This window comes from Vombatus ursinus, unplaced genomic scaffold, assembly GCF_900497805.2.
Source record: "Vombatus ursinus unplaced genomic scaffold, bare-nosed wombat genome assembly UNPS02010193.1, whole genome shotgun sequence".
Taxonomy (NCBI): Eukaryota; Metazoa; Chordata; class Mammalia; order Diprotodontia; family Vombatidae; genus Vombatus; species Vombatus ursinus.
In genome coordinates this window covers 1,334,629-1,355,689 of record NW_020949971.1, presented here as the reverse complement: position 1 = coordinate 1,355,689, position 21,061 = coordinate 1,334,629, and the positions used below count along the sequence as shown (strand labels likewise).

Genomic DNA, 21,061 nt, shown 5'->3' with positions numbered 1-21,061 from the left:
CTGGCTTGGATTTCTTCACTGCAGTCACCTCTGGCATTGGCTGAGCCATGGTAGTGACTTTAGGCAGATTTTCCCCGAGCTCAGTCACTGAACCTGAGGGCGGCTCCACCCAATTCCACCATCAGCCAGAGTTCTCTAAATGAAAACGGGGTGACTGAAGAAATCCAAGGCATGAGGCAGCTCGACTCAGCTTGAATGGAAATTGTCCATTTGCATTTTATTTTAAAATTCAGTTCTTAGAAATGTTCCCTTGAAGCTCCTTAGAGAAGGATGGGGAAACACAATCCTTCTTTCTTGGTCATTGACAGGAGTGTGAACTCCCCAGGGGCCTCTGCAGCCTCAGCCCTCCCCACTCCCAGGTGAATACCCGACCGAGGGAGTAGGACTTTCCCACACCAAAAGGGGAGAGAAAACTTTCCACCCCTCCCCCAGGTTAGGCGTCCTGGTCCACAGGAGGGGAATTTCAATCACGCCCAGAAGACATTCTTCAGGTGTGGTCTTTGGAATTTCTCCTGGTGGATTGTACTTAGTGCACACAATAGGTGCTCATTAAAGGCTTGTTTAATTACTGATTGAAGGGGCCTTTTGCCCTAGGATTTCCTGTGGATGTGAGGAGAAGCTGGAGAAAAAAAGGAAGCAATGCCTGATCTCCAGCAATAATAATAATAGTAATAATAAAGCCAACATTTATATAGTGCCTATTATGTGCTAGGCACTGTGCTAAGTGCTCTACAAATACTATCTCATTTGATCCTCACAACAGCCCTTGAAAGTAGGGCCTACCATTATCCCCATTTTACAAATGAGGAAACTGAGGCAGACAGATGTTAAATGAATTGCCCAGGGTCCCATATCTAGTAAGTGTCTGAGGCCACATTTGAACTCAGGTCTTCCTGACTCTAGGCCCAGTGCTCTCTCCACTGTGTACCCTAGCTCCCTGTGGAATGGAAAAATGGTGTCCCTAGGGTCATACTTTGGTAGTGGAAGGGGCCCCCACCCCCACCTCAGGAATGAGCATTTAGCTCAAACCATTTACTTTCCAGCTAAGGAGAGGGAGGCCCAGTCAGAGAACTTGGTATTGGAACCAACCCAAGGGTAGAATTCCAAGCCCTACCACTCCCCTCTGCACATACCTACCCATCAGGCTTGCTGGACGCCCTAAATGGTGTCCACTGGAGAGGAGGGGGTTGTGTTGCCCACATCTGGTGCCACAGAATGAACTTTTCCATTTTACTTTGGAGCCTGGAGGATACATGACACGTTCTGCAAAGTATATTTTTCCTCAACATCAGGAGACTGGACCCTGACAGCCAGCAGCCACCTCTCTGGTCCGGGGACATGCCTGATACCCATGGTTCTTAGTCCAAGATGCCTCTTCCTGCTCCTGTGCTGAGCCCATCAATCAATGGGCCAGCCCAGGGTCCCATTCTGGTTTGTGCACTCATGACTTCAAGAGAGCTCAGCTCCTCCTCATGTGGTGCTTGGCAGTGGGCCCTGCCTCTGCGTCTCACTCTCCACCCCCCTTGACCCTCCCCTTGTTACAAGGTCTGACCTTGGCCTTGGTAATTCCTCATTCCAAGTGTTTCCTCTCTCTTTCATATACTGTGCTAGCTCTAACCATTGGCCTTCTGATTCAGCTTTACATATGCTCCTGGGAACACCCCCTTCCCATTTCCCCAGTGCTGGTTTTGTCTGCTGGTAACTGATGCCATCCTCTTATCCTGACATGAAAAGGTATATCCATGGTTATATTAACACGCTTTGAAAATGATAAAATCCCATGTCACTAAAATAGTATCATACTCCAAAATCATCTCAATTTAAGTCTTTTTTTTTTAATGGTACAAAAAGGAAGAGCTTGGAAGGAAAAGGGATATTTGACCCCAAGCTGTGGGTTCTATTTCAACATGCTGAATGGACATTAACACATCCATATGTGATTTTAAAGGCAGGCACTAGATTTCGTTTTCTGAACTATGCAGGCATACCACAAGAGATCCTGAAGTTTCCTTCATTAGAGATACTTTCCATTTTTGGTAGTTTTGTTATATAATTACCCATTAATCTTCTGAGAACAAAGAGACAAGAGGGGTTGTGCATATTAGAGAGAGGGAGGATGAATCCTTTCAGAAAGGCATGGAAGTCCTTTTGGGTGACTTGATAACAGCAGCACAGGGAGGGGCTTACTGTCTTTCCACACCATGTGTCTATGACATGGCATAGACCCATCCAACCAAGTGCAAGTCTGATGATTCAGACGGGCACAGGTAACGTGACCAGAAACAACTGCAGACTCCTTTTGGAATAAAGCAAAGTCTTGGGCGAGAAAGTGGCAACCTTGGCTGGAGTCCACTTCACTGTTGGTATTACTGGTTCTGGGAGCGAGCCCTGCATTAGCAAAGGCAATGTATTAAGACAATTAACCAGATCAGAACCACCCAATGCTAAGTCTCGGTTTCTAGAATGCAGTCTTCCCTGTGCCTAATTGAGGAGGGAGTCAGATTAACAGTTCAAAATGAACTAGAGTTAACGGGGACTTTCTAACTCTAAGTCAAACAGAGGCTTGGCTTAAGGACGTTGATCTTGCTAGAAGGGAGAATGTCTAAAATGTTTGAGGGACCTAAGTTGGCCAATTGGTTTGTGTTCAGAGAAGGATTAGGGCTGGTGCTAAGACTCTGAGAATGGACAAAACCTTTCTCTTATAGAAAGTCTCTTTTCTATAGTCTAGTGAATGGATACATAAGAGCCTTTCTTCTCACTATAAGAGCTGATGCTTAGCTTCTGCTTGGCACAGAGGTAAATCCTTCTCTTACGGGAAGATTTTAACTGAAGACTACAAGCTGCATCAAAGAGAATGCAGGAAAAAGGGAGGAACAACATGGAACACAACACCACACCCATCAAGGAGCATTGAGGTGTCCTTCCACATCACAACAAAGATGTAATGACACCTGATGTCATGTGATGACAACCAGAAGACATTGATGACCCAGCAGTGTCAGAGGTGGCAGATACCCTTGTGTGTGTGTGTGTATGTGTGTTTGTGTGTGTGTGTGGTATGCACATCGGCAATCCCCACTTTTGTCCCTCTATGTGTATACGCTGGCCACATGTGTCCTCTACCTTAAATCCCTATTCATTTCTACTCTTCCCACTAATGGTGTACATATTTCTAGGAGAGCATGTGCCACACTTATGGTCAGAGTATTCTATTATGGCATTTATTACCATGCTACTTCATTAAATGTCTTTACTTTGAATTAATTGCATCCTTTGTCCAGCTAATAAAAATGAATATATTGGTAGGGGCTCATCAGCTATGGTTTTGATTGGATGCAAGTCTACACAGTATCTTGAGCTTTGAGTAGTTTTTGAGGGATGAGGAAAGTGCAGAAGAGGATGCTCTAAGCTCTACAAATGGAAGGAAGGTAAGGAATGCCTTGATTTTTTTTTAACATAGGCTATGGGTCTCACATTATCCTGACTAGGCTTCACATTGGCTGGACTTACTCAATAATTGGCAGACTATTGCCTTCTCAATACCTTCATCAGCAAAGCCCCCAAAGCTTTCATTTTGGCTTTAGGGGGAAGCTCCAATGAGAAGCTTTTTAATCCGTTTGAACTCAGGCCCCCATTTCATCAGAATAATTTGGTATTAAATTATGTCACTATTGTAATTATTCAATCAGACTGAAAATGAAAGAGAAATACATTACTGTAATGGAAACCAAACAAAAGACACAAAAGAAAAAAAGAGACATTCCAAAGGATAAGCCAAGATTTTGCAGTAGATAAGGCAATGCAAGTATGGCCAGATCACAAATCACAGAACTAGTTTGAGTGCAGCTGTTGAGTATAAGACATAAATCAAGGGAAAGACTAAACAAGGCACACCTCAGAGGGCAGAAGCCATCAACAGAGGTCAGCACAAAATGTCAGACTCATAAAATGTGTGTCAGGGGAGCTCAAGGACAAAACCCATGCCCAGGAAGTTGCTGGGGAGAAAGTTGAAGGAAAAGTTAGGTCGCCTGGCTGGCAAGTATGGTGCTTAGGCTGCAAAGCAGCCAAAAGCATCCTAATCAGTAGTCAAGAGACCTGAGTTTTAATCCCAGCCCTGCCACCTCGTTATCATGTTGCTATGGACCTCCCTGAACCTCAGTTTCCTCATCTGCAAAATGGAGATAATAAAACTTGAACTCCTTTCCCTATCAGCTAATTGCAAGGGAAACCCTTTGTAAATGTTGAAGCTCAGTAGGCATATGAGTTAGGATTGTTATCACATCAACATCAAAATCACCAACACCATCATCATCATCATCAAGAGGAAAAGGGAAGGAGCAAACAACTGCCCAGAGATGTTTCAGCATCTGGATACATGAAAGAACCTCAGAGAACCTTTGTTGTTGTTTGTCCTTCACTTTTGAAGAGAGCCAGTGGACCATGGGTGATGTCTTGACTTGCATGCGAATTGGATTTAAGTGAGGCAGAGTTGTGAAAAGTCCTCAGCTTCACTCTCCCTTCCAGAGTCATTAAAGTCCAATCACAAGATAAGAGTCAAGATGACTTGGCAGTGGCCCAGCATAAAGTGGGTGACCTTGGCATCTTCAATGTCTGCCCAAGCTCTGAGAGCTCCACAGCGCCTGCTTCAGCCTCCTTCATGGCCGTTGGAACAGGTTGTTCTCATCTGCCCATTCCACCGGGGGACGTCTTCACAAGCTTGGGGTAGATATCCCCCTAACTTACCAATGGGTTTGAGGTCCATTGGTTACCCTCAACCTGATTTAACCCATCTGCTGAGATGGTTTTACTGTACATATCACAGCCTCTTGGATCCACAGGTGAGAACTGGATGAATCAGGTAGACACCAAATCAGGAGGCATAGCCCTAAAAAGGTGAGCCCTCACACCAGAGGTGTTGGTTCTTCTGAATATCCCATACACCCCAGAGAACAGTCCATACTTCTAAGCAGAATGAGATGCCCAGGGTTCTTTGATCAGTTTTGGCATCTGCATGTTGAATACATATTGACCATCAACACTGCCAACAGGAGACTAGGACTGGACTTGCCCCAGTCCTAGACACCCTGGCAAATGAAGTGCTCCAAATTTCCTTGGGTCCAGAGTGGCTCTCAAAAATCTGAAGCCTCTGTGTGTCGGAGGAGACATTTTATAGATAAGGAAACTGAGGTACCGAAGACAAGAAGGGGAGAAAGCTTAGAGGATAACTTAGGAAGGGACCTGAATGGTAACAGAGTCCAGCCCCTTATTTGCTAGGGAGATGCTAGGGAGATCAACAGAAGGGAAGTAAGGTCCCCTTGGTAACAGAGGCAGGAAAGAATTGGGTCTTCGAGATCCCTATTCTAGCCAAACTCACAGGAAAAGGCCACTCTCTGGCATTCAATAAGCACATCTAATTACCTGCTTCGTGACGGGACAGCTCCTAGGTTGTAGGGATAGAAAGATAAAAAAAGATCATCCCTGTCCCCAAGGAGCTTACATTCTAACGTAGTGAGTTAAAACATTCCCAGCATTGTAATTCCATTCCACAAGCAGTGATTATTTACTGAGTACTGGGCTAGGTCAACCCATCCGTAACTTTCCTTTCCTTATCCGGTTAAGGTTTACAAACTGCTTTCCTCATTAAAACAAACAAACAAACAAACTCTGAGGAAGGTGGTGTCATCATTCCCATTTTACAGATAGGGCATTGGGAGCCTTTCACAATGGGCTCCAGAGTACCTTTCCAGTTTATTGTACCTTTCTGTCCTTGAGGCATCCTAGGTTTCAGCCAAACTGGTGACCTTTGTTTCCCTAAATGCAGCATCTCACCTGCTGCTTCCATGTTATCATCATATGCTTTTCTGCCTTTTCCAACACTAGGCCTTTCCTGGCTCCTGAGTTCTTAGACATCACCTTCCCTCAATATGGCAGTTAAGAGGTACTCCTTTTGCAGAGATAAATGGAGTTTTGAATGAATCACTGAGTTCAGTTAGAGGTGGAATTTGGGGGGCGGGCTGGGCGGGGAATGGAGATGTCCAAAGCTGGCTGGAGTGTGAAGCAGGAGCTGGTAAAGCCAGCTGGCTCTAAGGGGCTCCTAGAACAGAGTTTGCACCACTCACTTATTAATCACCTTCATTATCCCCAGGGCAAGAGGTCCAAAGCTGGGTGGATTAATTTCCCCAGGGACTGGGGGCCATTTTTTTCAACTCATCTTTTCTTGAAGTTCTATTCCAAGTGGGGAGAAATCAGCAACATGGGCTGCAAGACGTCACAGAGTGAACAGCTGGATTCACGAAGGTCACTTGGCCAAGGTCACCCAGCAGTGACTCATACAAAGATAAATAGGACACAGCCTCTGTCCTCAAGCTGTCAGGGAAAGACTACCCCAAGTCCAAAAGAAGGAGAAAGTGATAAGTTCATAGCAAGATTGGGCCATGTTCTGAGTGTGCCCAGAAGGGAGAGAGAATTTCTGGGCCCCGGATGAGGTAGCATTTAAGTTGGGCCTTGAAAGGAGGGTAAGCATTTTAAATGGTAGAGATGGAAGAAGGCTGCTGGCCTGTCACATGCTGTCTGGCTTAGAGGGGTCTGTGTTTTATCCAGCCACAAAATTGGCCTGGTGTGAGCTACCCTGGCTCAGAGGCCCCTCAGTAATGGGGCATGCTCTGCTGCAGTCAGCTCTGACCTGGGGGGTTGAGCACCGGAGAGCATGCTGGAGCCATGGGTCTCCAATGGGCACCATCTTGGGCACCTGACACAGGTCACTAAGGGGCTGACCTTTGAACTCCATGACTTTTCCTTCAGTTTGATTTCTACTAGCCTCCATTCTGCACTTCAGGACCAACCTTGACAAAGGTCTTTCCCAGGAGATGCACTCCATCACAAGCCAGTAATTGCTACAGTTTGTGAATTATGGAATCTGCAATTCAAAGTTGGAAGGGGCCTTGGAGGTCATCAAAATCACCTTCTTCATATACAGATGAGGAAACTGAGGCATAGAGAATTATAGCTAGCAAGTATCTGAGGCAGAATTTGAAGCCAGATCTCCCTGACTCCAAGTCCAGTGCTCTGATCATTCCAAGGCCCATAGTGAGATGCCCCTGAAAGGACACCCTCTCTTGGGACAGATTACAACAAGGCATGTGGTATCTCAGCTTCCCTTTGAATTTGTATTTGTTTGGTGACCCAGCTCTTTACTTGAAAGCTTTTTCAAATACATTTCCCAGAAAGCCACTCATGCCGAAAGGTTCCATGATGGCCTAAGAGAATTACTTCTGTGCTTACAATACTCCCAAATGGAATGAGCCTGGAGGTGTGGGTGTGCTAGGGCTGTGCGGTTCACATGTGATTTTGTAATTTACTAGCTCTTATCTTCTCCAGTCTCATTATTTATCTCTGTCTCTCCCCTTCTCTTGGCTGGCAAACATGGTTTGCATAAGCTTTTGGGGCCTAAGGCTAAAAAGCACCTCATAGATGACTTAGCCTAAGCCCCCCTGTTTACAGAAAAGGAAACTGAGGCCCCCAGCTGGGGGAAGGGATTTGCTTAGGGTCACACAGATGGTCCATCCTTCTTGACCTCTGTAGCATTTCTCAGTGCTGGCCACCCTCCTCCTGGACACTCTCTTTTCTCTGAGCTTTTGATCTCATGGGTGTCTCAAACTCAGTATCTCCAAAATGGAATTTATCTTTTACCCCAAGCCCTGTCCTCCTCTTAACATCCCTATTACTACAGAGGGCACTACCATCCTTCAGGTTACCTGTGTTTACAATCTCGAAGTCATTTTTCACTTTGTTTTCTCTTTCACCACCACCCCTCTTCTGTATCCAATCTGTGGCCAAATCTTGCTTCTCCCACCCCAGCCTCTCCCTATGTGCACCCTTCTCTCCAGTCACACAGGCACCCCTGGGTACAGGCCCTCATCACCACATGCCTGCACTATGGTCATAGCCTGACCTCCCTGCCCCCAGTCTCTCCTCACTCCAATTCATCCTCCACTCTGCTGTCAGTGATTTTCCTAAAGCACAGGTTTGATGAAGCCAAATCCTTTCTCAATAAACTCAGAGATTCTATATTGACTCTAGGATTAAACTGCAGACTCCTCTGTTATTTAAAGCCCTGCACAACCTGGCTCCTCCAACTATGCAGGGTCACTGTACATGACCCCCTGCCCACCTCCCCCCTCCTTTGGACAGGCTGCCCCATCTGCATGCCTGGAACCCACACCCCCTCCACCTTTGCCCATTGGAATCCCTGGGTCCCACCTAAGCTCCCAACTCAAATGCCATCTTCAAACGAGTCTTCTTGATCCCAGCTCCTAGTGACTTTTCTCCACTTGCTTTGAGTTTACTCTGTACATACCTTGTATTTATTACCATGTGAGGGTGTTGCCTCCCCCTGCCCCCACAGAGTAAAAGAGTAAAGGCTCTTTGAGGGCGGAATGGATGGTTGCATTTTTGTTGATGAATCTGCAGTGCCCAGCAAAGCAAGGACCTGGCATTTAATGAATGCTTAGTAAATGATAATTGACTTATTGATTATTTGATCTGGCAAAGTTGGACTGGAGCCTGACCTGGCTTTAGGTCCAGTATTCCAGCCAGGATACCATAATACTTTTTTTTTTTTTACCTCAAAAGGACTAGAGATTTATCCAGTGTCACTCAGGTACTGGGTGCAAGGGCCATGGTTCTACCCAGGTTCTCTCACCCCAATTGTAGTGTTCTTTCCAATATAGTATATTTCTTTAATTCTGGTGAATCTAGATAAGTAAGAGAGTCATTCTCCAGAACAAAGGTCTTGGATCAGAGAGGAAGCACAGTGGGATAGCTAGAAGGAGAGTCAGGAAGACCCAGGTTCAAATTCTGCCTCTAGCTATGTGAATGTCTCTGGGCCCCAGTTTCCTCATCTATAAAATGATGGAGTTAGATTGGATGGCCTCCCAGGTCCTCTACCTCCAAATCTGTGATCTCACTCAACCCCTTTATTTTACAGATAAGGAAATTGAAATCTAGTAAAGGGAAGGGACTTGTTCAAGGGCACATAGGTAGAAATTAGCAAAGTTAGGATTTGAACCCTAATCCTTGACATTCAGATTTGGGGTTTTCACTCCCTGCTTTATCCAGAGATACCTGGAAATTAGTGTGTAAATGGATTTTTAAATGTCAACTCCCACTCTTCCCACAAAGGGGCTCCTGCTCTGGACTCACAACAATTGTGTTTTGTCCTAAGGGAGCTCAACTCAAAAGAGAGTGGAATGATGCTTTATTTGATATTTCTGCCTCATTTTCTCCATACCAGAGCCCTGGGGAAAACTTTTAAAGAAAGTCTGGCTATAATTTATGATTAGAGTCTCTCAAAAGTAGGTTAACAGAACCCCTTTTAGAAGAGGTACCCCATGAACAAAGGAGATAGCAGATATGGGACAGTTATTATTTTCCTCTACTACAAAGAAATGCTTAAACCAAACCAAACAAAAACCCTCTTCAATGCATAATAACTCAGCACCTATTATCCAGCTTTCTAGGACTATTCCAAAGGTATATCACATTCACCTCAGAGCTGCACTGACCAATCAGCTCACAAGTCCAGGTCTCCAGACCAACCATGACAAGATGTAGATTTTCTTGGTTCTTTCAGCTATAGGATCTTCCTGGAGATGAGAAATTGCTGAGGAAACCACCTCCCTTTGGGTAAATAGTTCTGACTTCTTATTGGACAAGGCTACTTAAAGGGTTGGAAACATCTGTTTCTCAGGATCACCATGGGATGACTTGAGCTTGGGGAAAGAGACAAAGCAGAAAATTTCATGTTCTCCTAGCAAGTGCATGTTCTTGCTATCATGTTTGTGTGATTGCCTTTGTGGTGGTGGGGGTGAGGTAAAGTTAAAGAATTCCCCCTCCCATTCTCCCTAGAAGTCTAAAAGAAAGAACTGGTATTGGGTGAGATTTACAAAGAGATCAGGTCCTTGAGACTTGAAGCTCTCCCAGCAACACAACTTAAAGTCCAGAGAGTCAATGGCTCTGCTAGGCTGAGTACCCAATCATTTCAGCAGAGTCCCCAATGACAGAGACATCTAAGTGTGGGGAACATGTGGCCCTGAGGCCACATGTTGGCCCTCTAGGTCCTCAAGAGTTCAAAAGGATCCTTTTTTTTTAAAGGGGATTTGTTCTGTGAAGTTTGGATTCAGTCAAAGTACCATACTCGAGGACCTAGAGGACCAGAGTTTCCCCACCCCTGTGGTCACCCAGGACCCACTAGTCTTCCATTTCATTTAGTAAGAGACTAGAACATTGGTCCCACCACTTAGATTCAAGGCACTTATTTCTAGCTCCATAGGAGGTGTCTCAGGGCTTCCCTTATCACCCCCACTATATAAAAATTCTAAGACTCTTCTGGAGAGAAAAGCTGAATACAGCCAGGACACTGGGAACTCTCATTAAGGATAAGGGAGGAGGGAAGGTTTCTTTTTTCCCTAGTCTTTGGTCTGAGATTGTAAAGGACCTCCCACCCTCACTGAAAAAGCTGAATCTTAAGCTTCTGGGCTTTAAGCTAAAACAGGAATGGAAGAGCCCCTGCTCTTTCTGGGAGGAAAGGATAACACCTCAGGTGAAAGTTACAGCTGGAGAGCAGAAGGAGAACGATGCCAAGTTTAGAGAAGACAGTGTCTGTTACTACCAGACCTGAGTGGGTTCAAAGGATGAATGAGAGGCTAGAGAGTTAGTTGATCATTCTCTCCTGCATAATCCATCAATATTTTAATAGCAAATGCTTTGTAAGTCAGAGGTGATTAGTAGCCCACATCCTTACCAGGGTGGGAAAGATCAGCACAACGCTCACAACTTACACATTTGAGAGGTTTATTGAGCTATGTAGCCCAGTCTACTCCTGATTAATAATAATGAGGGAGAGCCTTGTAATGTGCCTGCCTTCAATTTTTCTCCCAAGTCTGTAATGAATCCATGTAAGCACATGAGATGACAAAGCTTCTAGGTCTTTACAATTTAGGATGTCAGTTTTGGGAGTTAGCAGCTACTTTCCAGATTTATAATCTCACTTTGGATTTTCCAACATTTAATTGTTGGGGAGACTAAGGATTTTCTTTGTCTCTATTCTAATATATAAGCTTTGGGATCTTTGGGCATTCTAACTGATGAGATGGTAAAGAAAATAAGGGAAAATCTGGGGTAACTGAATGCCACTTATCTATATACACCAAGAAGTTTAGGAGTTGGAAACCTGGGCAAGACAGCTCATAGCTCAAGAACGAAAGGAAAAAGTAAGTAACAAAAACAATAAAACAGAAATTAAGAATACCATTTACCTTGTCCTTGGTCTAAGTGCATTCCTTAGCTCCTATCCATGTCCTATCTCTCTTCTTAGAGGGTCAATCTGTCCAATTAGGATTGTTGGTAATATTTCATTAGACCAGAAGTGCTCGTGATGAAAGACTTCCACAACAATGTCCATCTAGATAATTCTCTTGTGTCTCTTTGTATCCCTAGCCTGATGTACTTTCCATGTAGAAAAAGCTAAATAAAGATTTCCTAAACTGAATCAATTCCACATAACAACCCTTCAAATACATGATGACAGTTGTCCCCAAGCATATACCTGGCCCCCTGTCTTCTCTTCTTAAGGTTAAACAGTCCCTATTCTTTCCACTGATCCTCATTGTTTCTATGGCTTTTATTGTCCTGCTTGCCCTCTTCTGGACCTGGTCCAGGTGGTCGATATCCTTCCAGAAATGTGCCCTGAGCACTGTTCCCTGCTGACATAGTGCTTGTTATTGTGGCTAATTCTCCAAAGTGGCTCTATTAAAACTCACTGGGAAAGAGGGGAGGTCATCAGTGGCAAGACATACCAATCCAACCTACTTCCTTAGTCTTCCCATTAAAACCACACAAGAATTATCTAATTTCCTTTTTGTGCTTCAGTCAAATTTAACAAGCATTTACTAATCACCCATTATGGGCCAGCACTGTCCTAGGTGCAGAAATACAAAGATAAAAAGCAAAAGTCCCTCCTCTTGAAGAACTTAGATTCTCCTGTGGAAAATAGCATTGCCCAGATAAGGATTTATAAAATACAGCCATAGTAAACGAGGAATTCCAATGGAAGAGAACCAATAAGAAGGGGAATGAGGAAAGGCCTTGAGTAAGAGGTGTATTTTGAACTGAACCTTAAAGGGAGTTAGAGATTCTGAAAGGAAAATGAAGAGGTAGAGCATTTCAGTCATAGGAACAGTCTGTCATGTTCCTGTTTTCCACTAGGAGCTGCAGAGATCAAACATCAACATGGATAATTGTAATGAATAACAATCATTCTCAACTCTTCACTGTCCCTCATTTCCTCCCTCTAATCAGCTGCCCCTCCTTAATAGCTCTTCAATCTGGCACCTTTCTGCCATTTCAAATGCCAACACCCTGGAATATTGCAAAAAGTCTCCCTTTTCTCCAAGCCACTTTCTACATTTACTTTACAATTGTATAAGTGGTATTCCTGAAGCATAGATCTGACCATGTCACTCTCTTGCTCAAGAATCTTCTATCATTCCCCACTTCCTATAGGATAAAGTATAATTTCCTCTGTTCGACATTACAAATCCAACCTATCTTTCTTCACTGCTATCACATTTCTCCTTGTCTTTTCCTCCATTTCCAACCAAACTGACCTATTTCCTGTTCCACACATATGACATTCCATATCCCACCTGTGTGCCCTTGCCTTGGTTATTTCCAGGACCTAGAATGATCTGCCTGCTCGCTTCTGTCTTGTAGAGTTCTCTGGCTTTCTTTAAAGAACTCAGGTGAGCTCCTACAAGTGGCACTTCTTGATCTCTGTAGTTGTAAATGTTCTCCACCCACAACATTATTTTTATTCATTTTCTATATGTATATTATATCCTTTTCACATCCTGGACATTAAAAGTGATTTTGTGTAAAGAAAAGAGCTACATAGAATGGTAAAGAAAATAAGATATTGCTTTTGTCATAGTTGAACATTTTAATGCCTGAAAGGAGTAAGAAAATAACTTTGGTTTAATAAAAATTGCTAAAATATTTGTATAAAGAAATAATTGTCAGATGGGATATAAACAGTTTGAGACAGAAAATAAACTATAGCATAAACTTAGAGGCATAAATCACCTTATGTAAGATGTAGGGTGATCACTCATATGTATGTGAAGATTTTATGGTTTGAAGAGGCAGAGAATGAACTATTATTAAAAATTGGAAAAATGTGAGCATGAGGAAGCAGTTTCAAAGGCCCAGAATGAAATTATGGACCATACTGAGAACATAGAGCTACAGGGCCGAATGGTCCCACGGCTCATTTGCATATAACTGTTTTAAAACAGGATAGTAAAACTCACAAAGTGGAAAAAAACCATTTAACTCTTTGGAGACTAAGGGATATTCAAATAAGGACTATTAATTTCATATGGGGGATAAGATGAGCTGTTAGCTTTAAAGTGAACGGTGAGCCAATGAGTTCCAAGAGACTCTGATTGAAACCACTTAGAGATAGAGGAGAAAGGAGGATGAGTTTCCCAAACTCTGAAGCATGCCCACAGTTTTGAGGGGCAGGATATGGATTACAATCCAGGAAAGGAGAATGAGAAGGAGTCAGAGGTGGAAGAGACTGGATACAGGATAGCCTTTGCATTGGTCAGTCAATCAACAAACAAATAATCAAGCATCAGATACTGGAGTGAGAGAAGAGAATGAGAGGTGAGAAGTGGTGTCAACACATTAAATAATGAAGAGCTGGGGAGAAGACAGAGTTTTCCACGTGAGGACCTTGAGGAAAGAAGAAAAGGTTGATCTGATCACTGTGAGGAGTGCGATGGAGGGTCAGTTAGGAAAGAGGAAATGAATTGTTTGTGGCAGTGGGGGCCCAGTTGAGATCAGAGCACTTTGTCATGGCCCCATTCCACTGTGTGATCTCTCCAGGACTGTTGAGCAGTAGGTGCCTAGCAGCAGTGAAGGCTGACAGCAGGCACAATCCAGGGATGGTGACCAGAGGGCAAGAGGGTTACAGATTCGAGGCTTGAAGATGACCTAACTTGAACTGGTTAAGTATAGTTTCAAGTCAAGTTGGTGTTCAGTCTTTTCAGTCATGACTCTGTGACTCTATTTGGGGTTTTCTTGGCAAAGATACTGCAGTAGTTTGCCATTTTCTTCTCCAGCTCATTTTTATAGATGAAGAAACTGAGGCAAACAGGGTTAAGTGACTTGCCCAGGGTTACACAGCTAATAAGTGTCTGAGGCAAGATTTGAACTCAGGTCTTCCTGACTCCAGGCCTGGCACCCTATGCAGTGCAGCACACTGGTAATGATGCAGAAGATTACTGATGGATTAAAGGCTTGGAGGTAATGGTGAGGTTAAAGAATTGAAACAGGAGGAATAAGACACAGGGAGAAATGAAATGAAAGGAGGTTTGATAAAAGGATATACAAAAAGATAAAGGAATTTCAGAATTCTTGAAGTAGAACATTTGGGAGTGATCAAGGGTGTGACCATCCCTGGTAGGGCTGATGGGGACATCACAAGAGTTGGTGAGGGTGACGACCTGGGAGACATCACTGTGGACATTGAAGCCTTCTGGAATAAGGGAAGGTGTTGAGACAGAGAAGAAGCCTGTGAGCCAGGAGCAGAAGTCCTTGAGAATGGAGGAAGAATAGCCTGGGGACCTAGAGCTGTCACCAGTATCTGGACTGGGAGGTAGAGCTAGATGGAATGAATCTCAAAGGAGAAAAGGTCGGCAGAAGGAGCATATGGAAGTCATAATGGAAAGCAGGAACGTGCCAAGTTGGCCTCCAGGATCAGTGGCTCAGGGGACAGGAGAGAAGGTGCTCTTGAGACTAGGCAGGGAAGGGGAGGGAGGGAGGGGTCTCTTCTGGGGAGAGACAGGCCTCTGTGAGTGTCAGGAGAGGGAAGGAACATGGGGTGGAGAGATTTAAGAAGACGCTTCTTAACCAAGGAATAGGGATCCCAGAGGGCACATAGTATGCACTTAACGAATGTTTATTGAATTAAATAAAACATATTGAAATATGTCCATTTAAAAGGGGGCAAATCCTATACCTTAGAAAACTAAAACCCCAAACTATCAGACATTGCGCTTTTTTGAGGCAAAGGGGAATTTAAAACAAACAAAAGTTGTCTCTGAGTTATGTTAGTTCTCCATTTCAGGATGTTATGAAGATATCTGCCCTGAGTCAGCAAAAGAGGAAAACCACAAGGGTTCATGGAGATTAGAGATGGATAGGATTGTAGAGTTCATTTTTTTCCAATAATCCCATTGTTACAGATGAGAAAAGTGAGGCCAAGAGACGAGAAGGTGCTTGTATAAGGTTTTAAAAAAATCAATGGTAGATATGGGATTTGAACCCTGGTATCTCCCCTCCAGTCCCCTCAGAGCTCTTTCCATTGCCCACTGTGGCATGTGACACTCTCAAATTAAACTGAGAAAGGCTTAGGTTGCCCCAGATCCTGTGCCTAATGATCTCTTAAACACACACATATGTATGTATATGTATATGCATATGCATATGTATATGTGTATATGTGTATGTGTATATTTTGCCTTTGTGTGTGTTCATTTAAGAAACACCCAATGAGGAATTGCCCTTGCCCTCTTGTTGCCCTCCCAGTGTGGACTAGCCCTTGCTCTGCAGTCTTAGACAATGGCCAAGTGAGATAATCCCTTGTTCTGGGGGTGCTTTTTCACCCCCTTTTCAGGAGGGGTTTAGGAGAGCCTCTCGGTTCTTTGCTGGGAGCTTGCCAATTCTGTTCTCAGGCTAGGGATGTTTCTTCATCTTGCACCTGGTGCTGGTCTGGATTTTGGAGCTCATCAGTCCAACTCCCTCATACCCTGGAGAAAAATGAGGCCCAGCGACTTGTCCAAGGTCACATTGGTCATAAAGTCGCAGAAGAGGGATTTGAGCCTTCCGTATCTTAATTTTCCCTCTCTTCCATGCTGCCTTTCTCTCTCAGGCTCACACCTCTAGACAGAACAGGAAGGATGATGCGGTGGGGAGGAGAAAGGAGGTGGGTAAACTGATCAGAGTTAAATGGCATCTTGGCTGGGGGGCCTGGGCTTCTCCCCCTCTGGAGGAGGGAAGGTTTCCAGTAGGGGAAGATGGTTCCCAATGCCCTCTCATCTCCCTTTTAGACTCTTCTTCCTCCTGGTTCCCTTTCTCCCCTCCCCCACCCCAACCTCTTCCGGTCCTCTGGCCATCCAAAACTTGTCCCTGTATCCTTCCCTCTAGTGCTCCAGGCTCCAAAACTGCACCACCTTTCTCTCTCTCCAAATACCAAAACTGAAAAAAAATATGTGATTCCCTCTGAGCAGCTAACCATATCCATCAGGAAAGGTTAGAGATTGAACTCACTCAGTCTAAGGTGTGAATGGTTAATAAACCTGTCTTTTGGGTCACAGGATTGTAACCATTCAATAAACGTTTGTCACCTGCCTCCTGTGTGCCAGGCATCAATTGCACTTGGTGCTGAGGACACAAACAAAAGTTTCCCACCCTCCAGGAGCTTACTGGGAGAATTATTAGACAATACATATATGATCTTTATCCAGTATTGGGGGGAAGGGGCTGGCACCTGAGGAAATCAGGAAAGGCTTTCCACAGCAGTTGAACTGGGAAGGAGAGCATTCTGGCATGGAGTGGGGAGGAGTTTTTGCAACTCTGTAAGTAAGGTCTTCCCAAACGAAGTTCATTGTGCAATCAGCTTAGGGAGGAGTGTGGGTAAGAGGAAGGATGAGAGGCTTTTGTTAAACCAAATTAACCACCACTGATTCCATTTCAGGTCATCTGGGGAAGCTATCCAGGGCCAGGGAACTTCCTCAGGGTCCCTCAGTACGTACCACTCCTCAGCTCCATCTGTAGGAGAGGCCAGTCTGGGGAGGGAAAGAAGGAATAAAGAGCCTTTTCCTTTGCCCTCAACACTTCCCCTGCTGGAAGAAGGAATCAGCCATGACTGTTCTCTCCCCTGCCCCCCCCCATTTTCTGACCCTGAGACTGACTCCCTGGCTATCCCAGCAGATTTCCCCTGTCAGTGAATATGGAGGTGAGGAGACCAATTCCTTATAGCCTGCTACCTCAGTGTCATCTGGCCTGGCCTTAGTTCCAAGCACTGGGAGGTATCTGTAGCCAGGTTCCAAAGCCGGGCCATGGGGAGCCCCTTTTGAGGAAGCTAAGAGTGGCCCCCCACCTGCCCCACCCCAAGCTGGGCCTCCTTGGATGACAGATCCAGAAGTCTGCAGAGGAGTCTTCCTGCTTCCCAGGCATGAAGGACCTCTAATATCAGGGAGTGCTAGCTGGGTGAACTTCCATTGCTAAGGAGATTTTTGACTGGCCAAGTCTGTGCCAAAAGCTAGCCCAGCCCAGGTATGAAGGACAGCTTAATTTTCAGGACTCTCCATTAATTGAGCTTTGAAAGTTCACTTTGAGAATTCCACTGCTGCCCTTTACCCTCTGCCCAGCAGAAGCCATGGTTCTTATGACAGGCAGACCTCCCTTGTGTGAGATGGTGACTGAGCCCTGGAAGTTGAACTGATTCCTTTCCTGATTGATGGACATGATAATTCCAGAAATGTTTAATCTTCATTTTGACTTAGATTCACATTCTTGTCCATTTCCAGTCAAGTGACCTTGGTGAAGACAGGCCCTGCTCTAAGCTTCCCTTTCCTCCTCTACCAATCGAATGGGGTTGGCTCAGCTGATCTCTCAGGACCCCTTCAGCTTTGCTGTAGTGAAATAAAGGGCAGGTTTGGGAGTCAGGAAGGCTTGTATTCAAATCCCATCACAGATGTTAACTATGACCTTGGAAAAAACTCTCTCTGAGCCTGTTTCCTCATCTGTCCAACAAACATGGTACACTCAGAGACCTCCAAGAGCCTTCCAGTCCTAGATCTGTGGTTCTCCATCTGATTCTATTCATCATCAGCCTTCAGTGGACGTAGGTGCAGGGTTCTGGTGCCTCCCAGGCTCTCTGACAATAATAATTAGTCACACACCCCAGAGACCAGTGGGGTGACTCTCATGCTTTGGGTTAACCTTTTTGTAAAACACATGTCCTCACCACCCAGAACAAAACTGATGGAGGGCTCCAGAAAACTGTGCCAGTGGAGAAAACATTCCATTCCAACTGATCCTGCCACAGTGGAGTCCTCCAGCTCATGCTCTGCCCATACGACAGCATGACTGTGCCCTGAGGATCCCAAAGGGCCTACTAGCTAGAGGCCATGGGAAGGAACCTTCTGATAAGGATCACCATCTAAGCCAGTGGAGACAGTGCCAGCGCTGAGGAGACCTCAGCTCCTTGAAGAACTGGGGTCATTGCTATTCATGGGACACTCACAAAATCTTGTGTGAAGAGCTGTGATCCTTTCCCCAGATGACTTCAGGACTGTAGTCAGTTGGGATTGATAATTATAGCCCTTTGTGTTAGGAAACGCCTTCTTAAGGTATTCAAAGGAACTTGGTTATTGTTCATGGCAAGTGGACCCTTCTCCAAGAAAGACACTCCAGAGAAAGTCATCCTAGTGTTCTACCCAGTGAAGCCCTCTGCTACTCTGGAATGACCCAATTTAATTCAATTATTCAAGAAGCATTAGCCCATCCTCAAGCAGTCCTGTACTTCTGACTGGGTACTCAGGCTCCCAGCTGGGATCCTGGCCTTCAGTGTGTGGGGAGCAACCTTGTACCTACTATGCTAGCATTTATAGAGGGCTTAAAGGTTTGTAAAGTGCTTTGTATGCATTATCTCATTTTGTCTTCACAACAGCCCTGGGAGGTTGGTGCCTTATTATCTCCACTTTACAGATGAGGAAACTGAGGCAGACAGAGGTTGTGACTTGCCTAGGGCCACACAGCTAGTTCAATTCTGAGGTTGAATTTGAACTCAGGTCTCCCTGACTCCAGGTCCAGCATGGTATCCATTGTGCCCATAAGCTGCCCCTAGACATCCACACAAAGGCATCTGGGGGCCCCATTGTGATGGGAGGGCTTTGAATGTCAAGCTCATTACACTGTGAGCTCCTCAAGAGCAAGGGTTACCTTTTTCCTCTTTTTTATATCCCTAGCACTTAGCACACTGCCTGGTGCAGAGTAGGTGCTTAATAATGTTTGTTGAATGAGGGAATGAAAGGATCAAGAGTTTACATATAACTATAACTAGGTAGCTCAGTGGAGAGAGCTCAGGAAGACTTGAGTTCAAATTCAACCTTAGACACTCACTAGCTGTGTGATGCTGGGCAAATCACTTAACATCTGTTTGCCTTAATCCACTGGAGAAGGAAATGACAAGCCACTCCAGTATCTTTGCCAAGAAAACCCTGGTATGGTCCATAGAGTCACAAAGAGTCAGACAGGGCTGAACAACTGAACACCAACATAGAAATGAAGGGTTTGGAGCAGGGGAGAACATTGATCAGAGAACATCTTGGGACAAAGTTCATTCAATGGTGTGGTAGTGAGGACAATTCATCACAAAGGGTGGGAGATGGACGTATGGGGACCAGTTAGTCAGCAGCACACATGGGGAACAGCAAGGCTTTGAGGGAATTAAAACAGAAAGTGGCAATGAGAATTAACTGAACCACACTGACTCCATCTTGTGACTCAATATGGAGCTAACTTAGATTCTATTCAATTATGAGTCTAGTTCTATTTCTGTCCTGTGACAGAATTGTATTCACTTGTGAGAACTGGGAGAAAACCCTATTGCATTGTTTGAACCTAGCCCTGCATGGCTGGGAAGCTGGTCCACCTCTCCCTGTTGCTTAGAGACCCTTAACCAAGAACCAATTTTATGCTGATTAGAAACTTAGTCAGGTCCAAAGACTGAAGCAAGGAATTTTCTCACAATTATGCACCTCAAGCACCACACCTTATCTGAAACCTGGCCCTGATCTGATCAATTATTGTTTTCGTGTTCCTTTGATTGAATACATACATACCTGGGGGAGGGGGAAAATGAGACACCTCTTTTTCTGATTTCAGGGAATTGCACCTGTTTGCTCTCCCTCTCCCAATTTGGAAAGTTTCCAATATTTCTCTCAATTAGAAATCAGATCACCTGGTTATCCAGGTTAATTGTTTTCTTTTATTTAGGTGGTGTTATTTGATTAAATTATTTTTAATTCATAAAGATCTGTCTCCCCCTATATTCAGGGTCCAGTGCTCAAGCTAAGGAGACATGGTCTTGGTTTGTTATGCAATTAATATTCATTATGTAGGAAATTGAGAAGTTCAGAAGCTCAAACCTGTGTTTTCTCAGTCATTTTATCTTTCACCTGCCATAGCTTTAATGACAGAGAGAGAGAGAGAGACAGAGACACAGAGACAGAGACACAGAGAGACAGAGAGAGATAGAGACAGACAGAGAGAGAGAGAGAGAGAGAGACAGACAGAGAGAGAGAATCTTCTTTGAAACTTAATCCAATCAATCCACCTCTTTGTGGAAAGCTCTCAAGTTTTTTTTTAATTCAATTTCATTCTCATCCTGTGCTGAAGACTTATTTTGTTTATGATTCTTTAAACTGTTTTAAACTGTTAAGCAGAAAGAAATTAATTATGCAATTGAACATTCTCTAATCAATCACAGTTTGCAGTTCAAAATTTGACCAGAATGAGGACATTTGCAAATTTCACATGCATATCCAAATAGGAAATTAATGAATTTGGCTAAAATTGTTGCTCTTGGTACCAAGTAAGTTGCAGATGTCTCATGGGGATTTTCTTTCTCACAGCTACTGCTCCAATCAAAACTGTCCGACTTGTGGGTGGCAGCCAGCCCAATGAGGGCCGAGTAGAGATTTTCCACAATGGCCACTGGGGCACTGTCTGTGACGACCGTTGGGAGATACGAAATGGATTGGTTGTGTGTAAGAGTTTGGGCTACTCTGGAGTTGAAAAGGTGCATAAGGATGCCTACTTCGGAGGCGGTAAGCCATTCATGAGAGATTTGTTACAACTAAGATTAGATAGATAGATAGATAGATAGATAGATAGATAGATAGATAGATAGATAGATAGATAGATAGAT

At 44.4% G+C, this 21,061-nt stretch overlaps 1 protein-coding gene across 7 annotated transcripts in view; it reads left to right on the top strand.

Annotated features, from left to right (window-relative positions):
- MSR1 (macrophage scavenger receptor 1) overlaps window positions 1–21,061 on the top strand; it is a 79,669-nt gene that overhangs the window by 46,495 nt on the left and 12,113 nt on the right. For 6 of the 7 annotated variants that reach the window (XM_027853724.1, XM_027853719.1, XM_027853722.1 and 3 more), the window contains one exon: window positions 20,766–20,960. In XM_027853724.1, the coding sequence (XP_027709525.1) occupies window positions 20,766–20,960 (195 nt within the window). Of the gene's footprint in view, window positions 1–1,241; window positions 3,261–20,765; window positions 20,961–21,061 lie in introns of those variants that run through there. The other variant, XM_027853725.1, reaches the window with a different exon arrangement.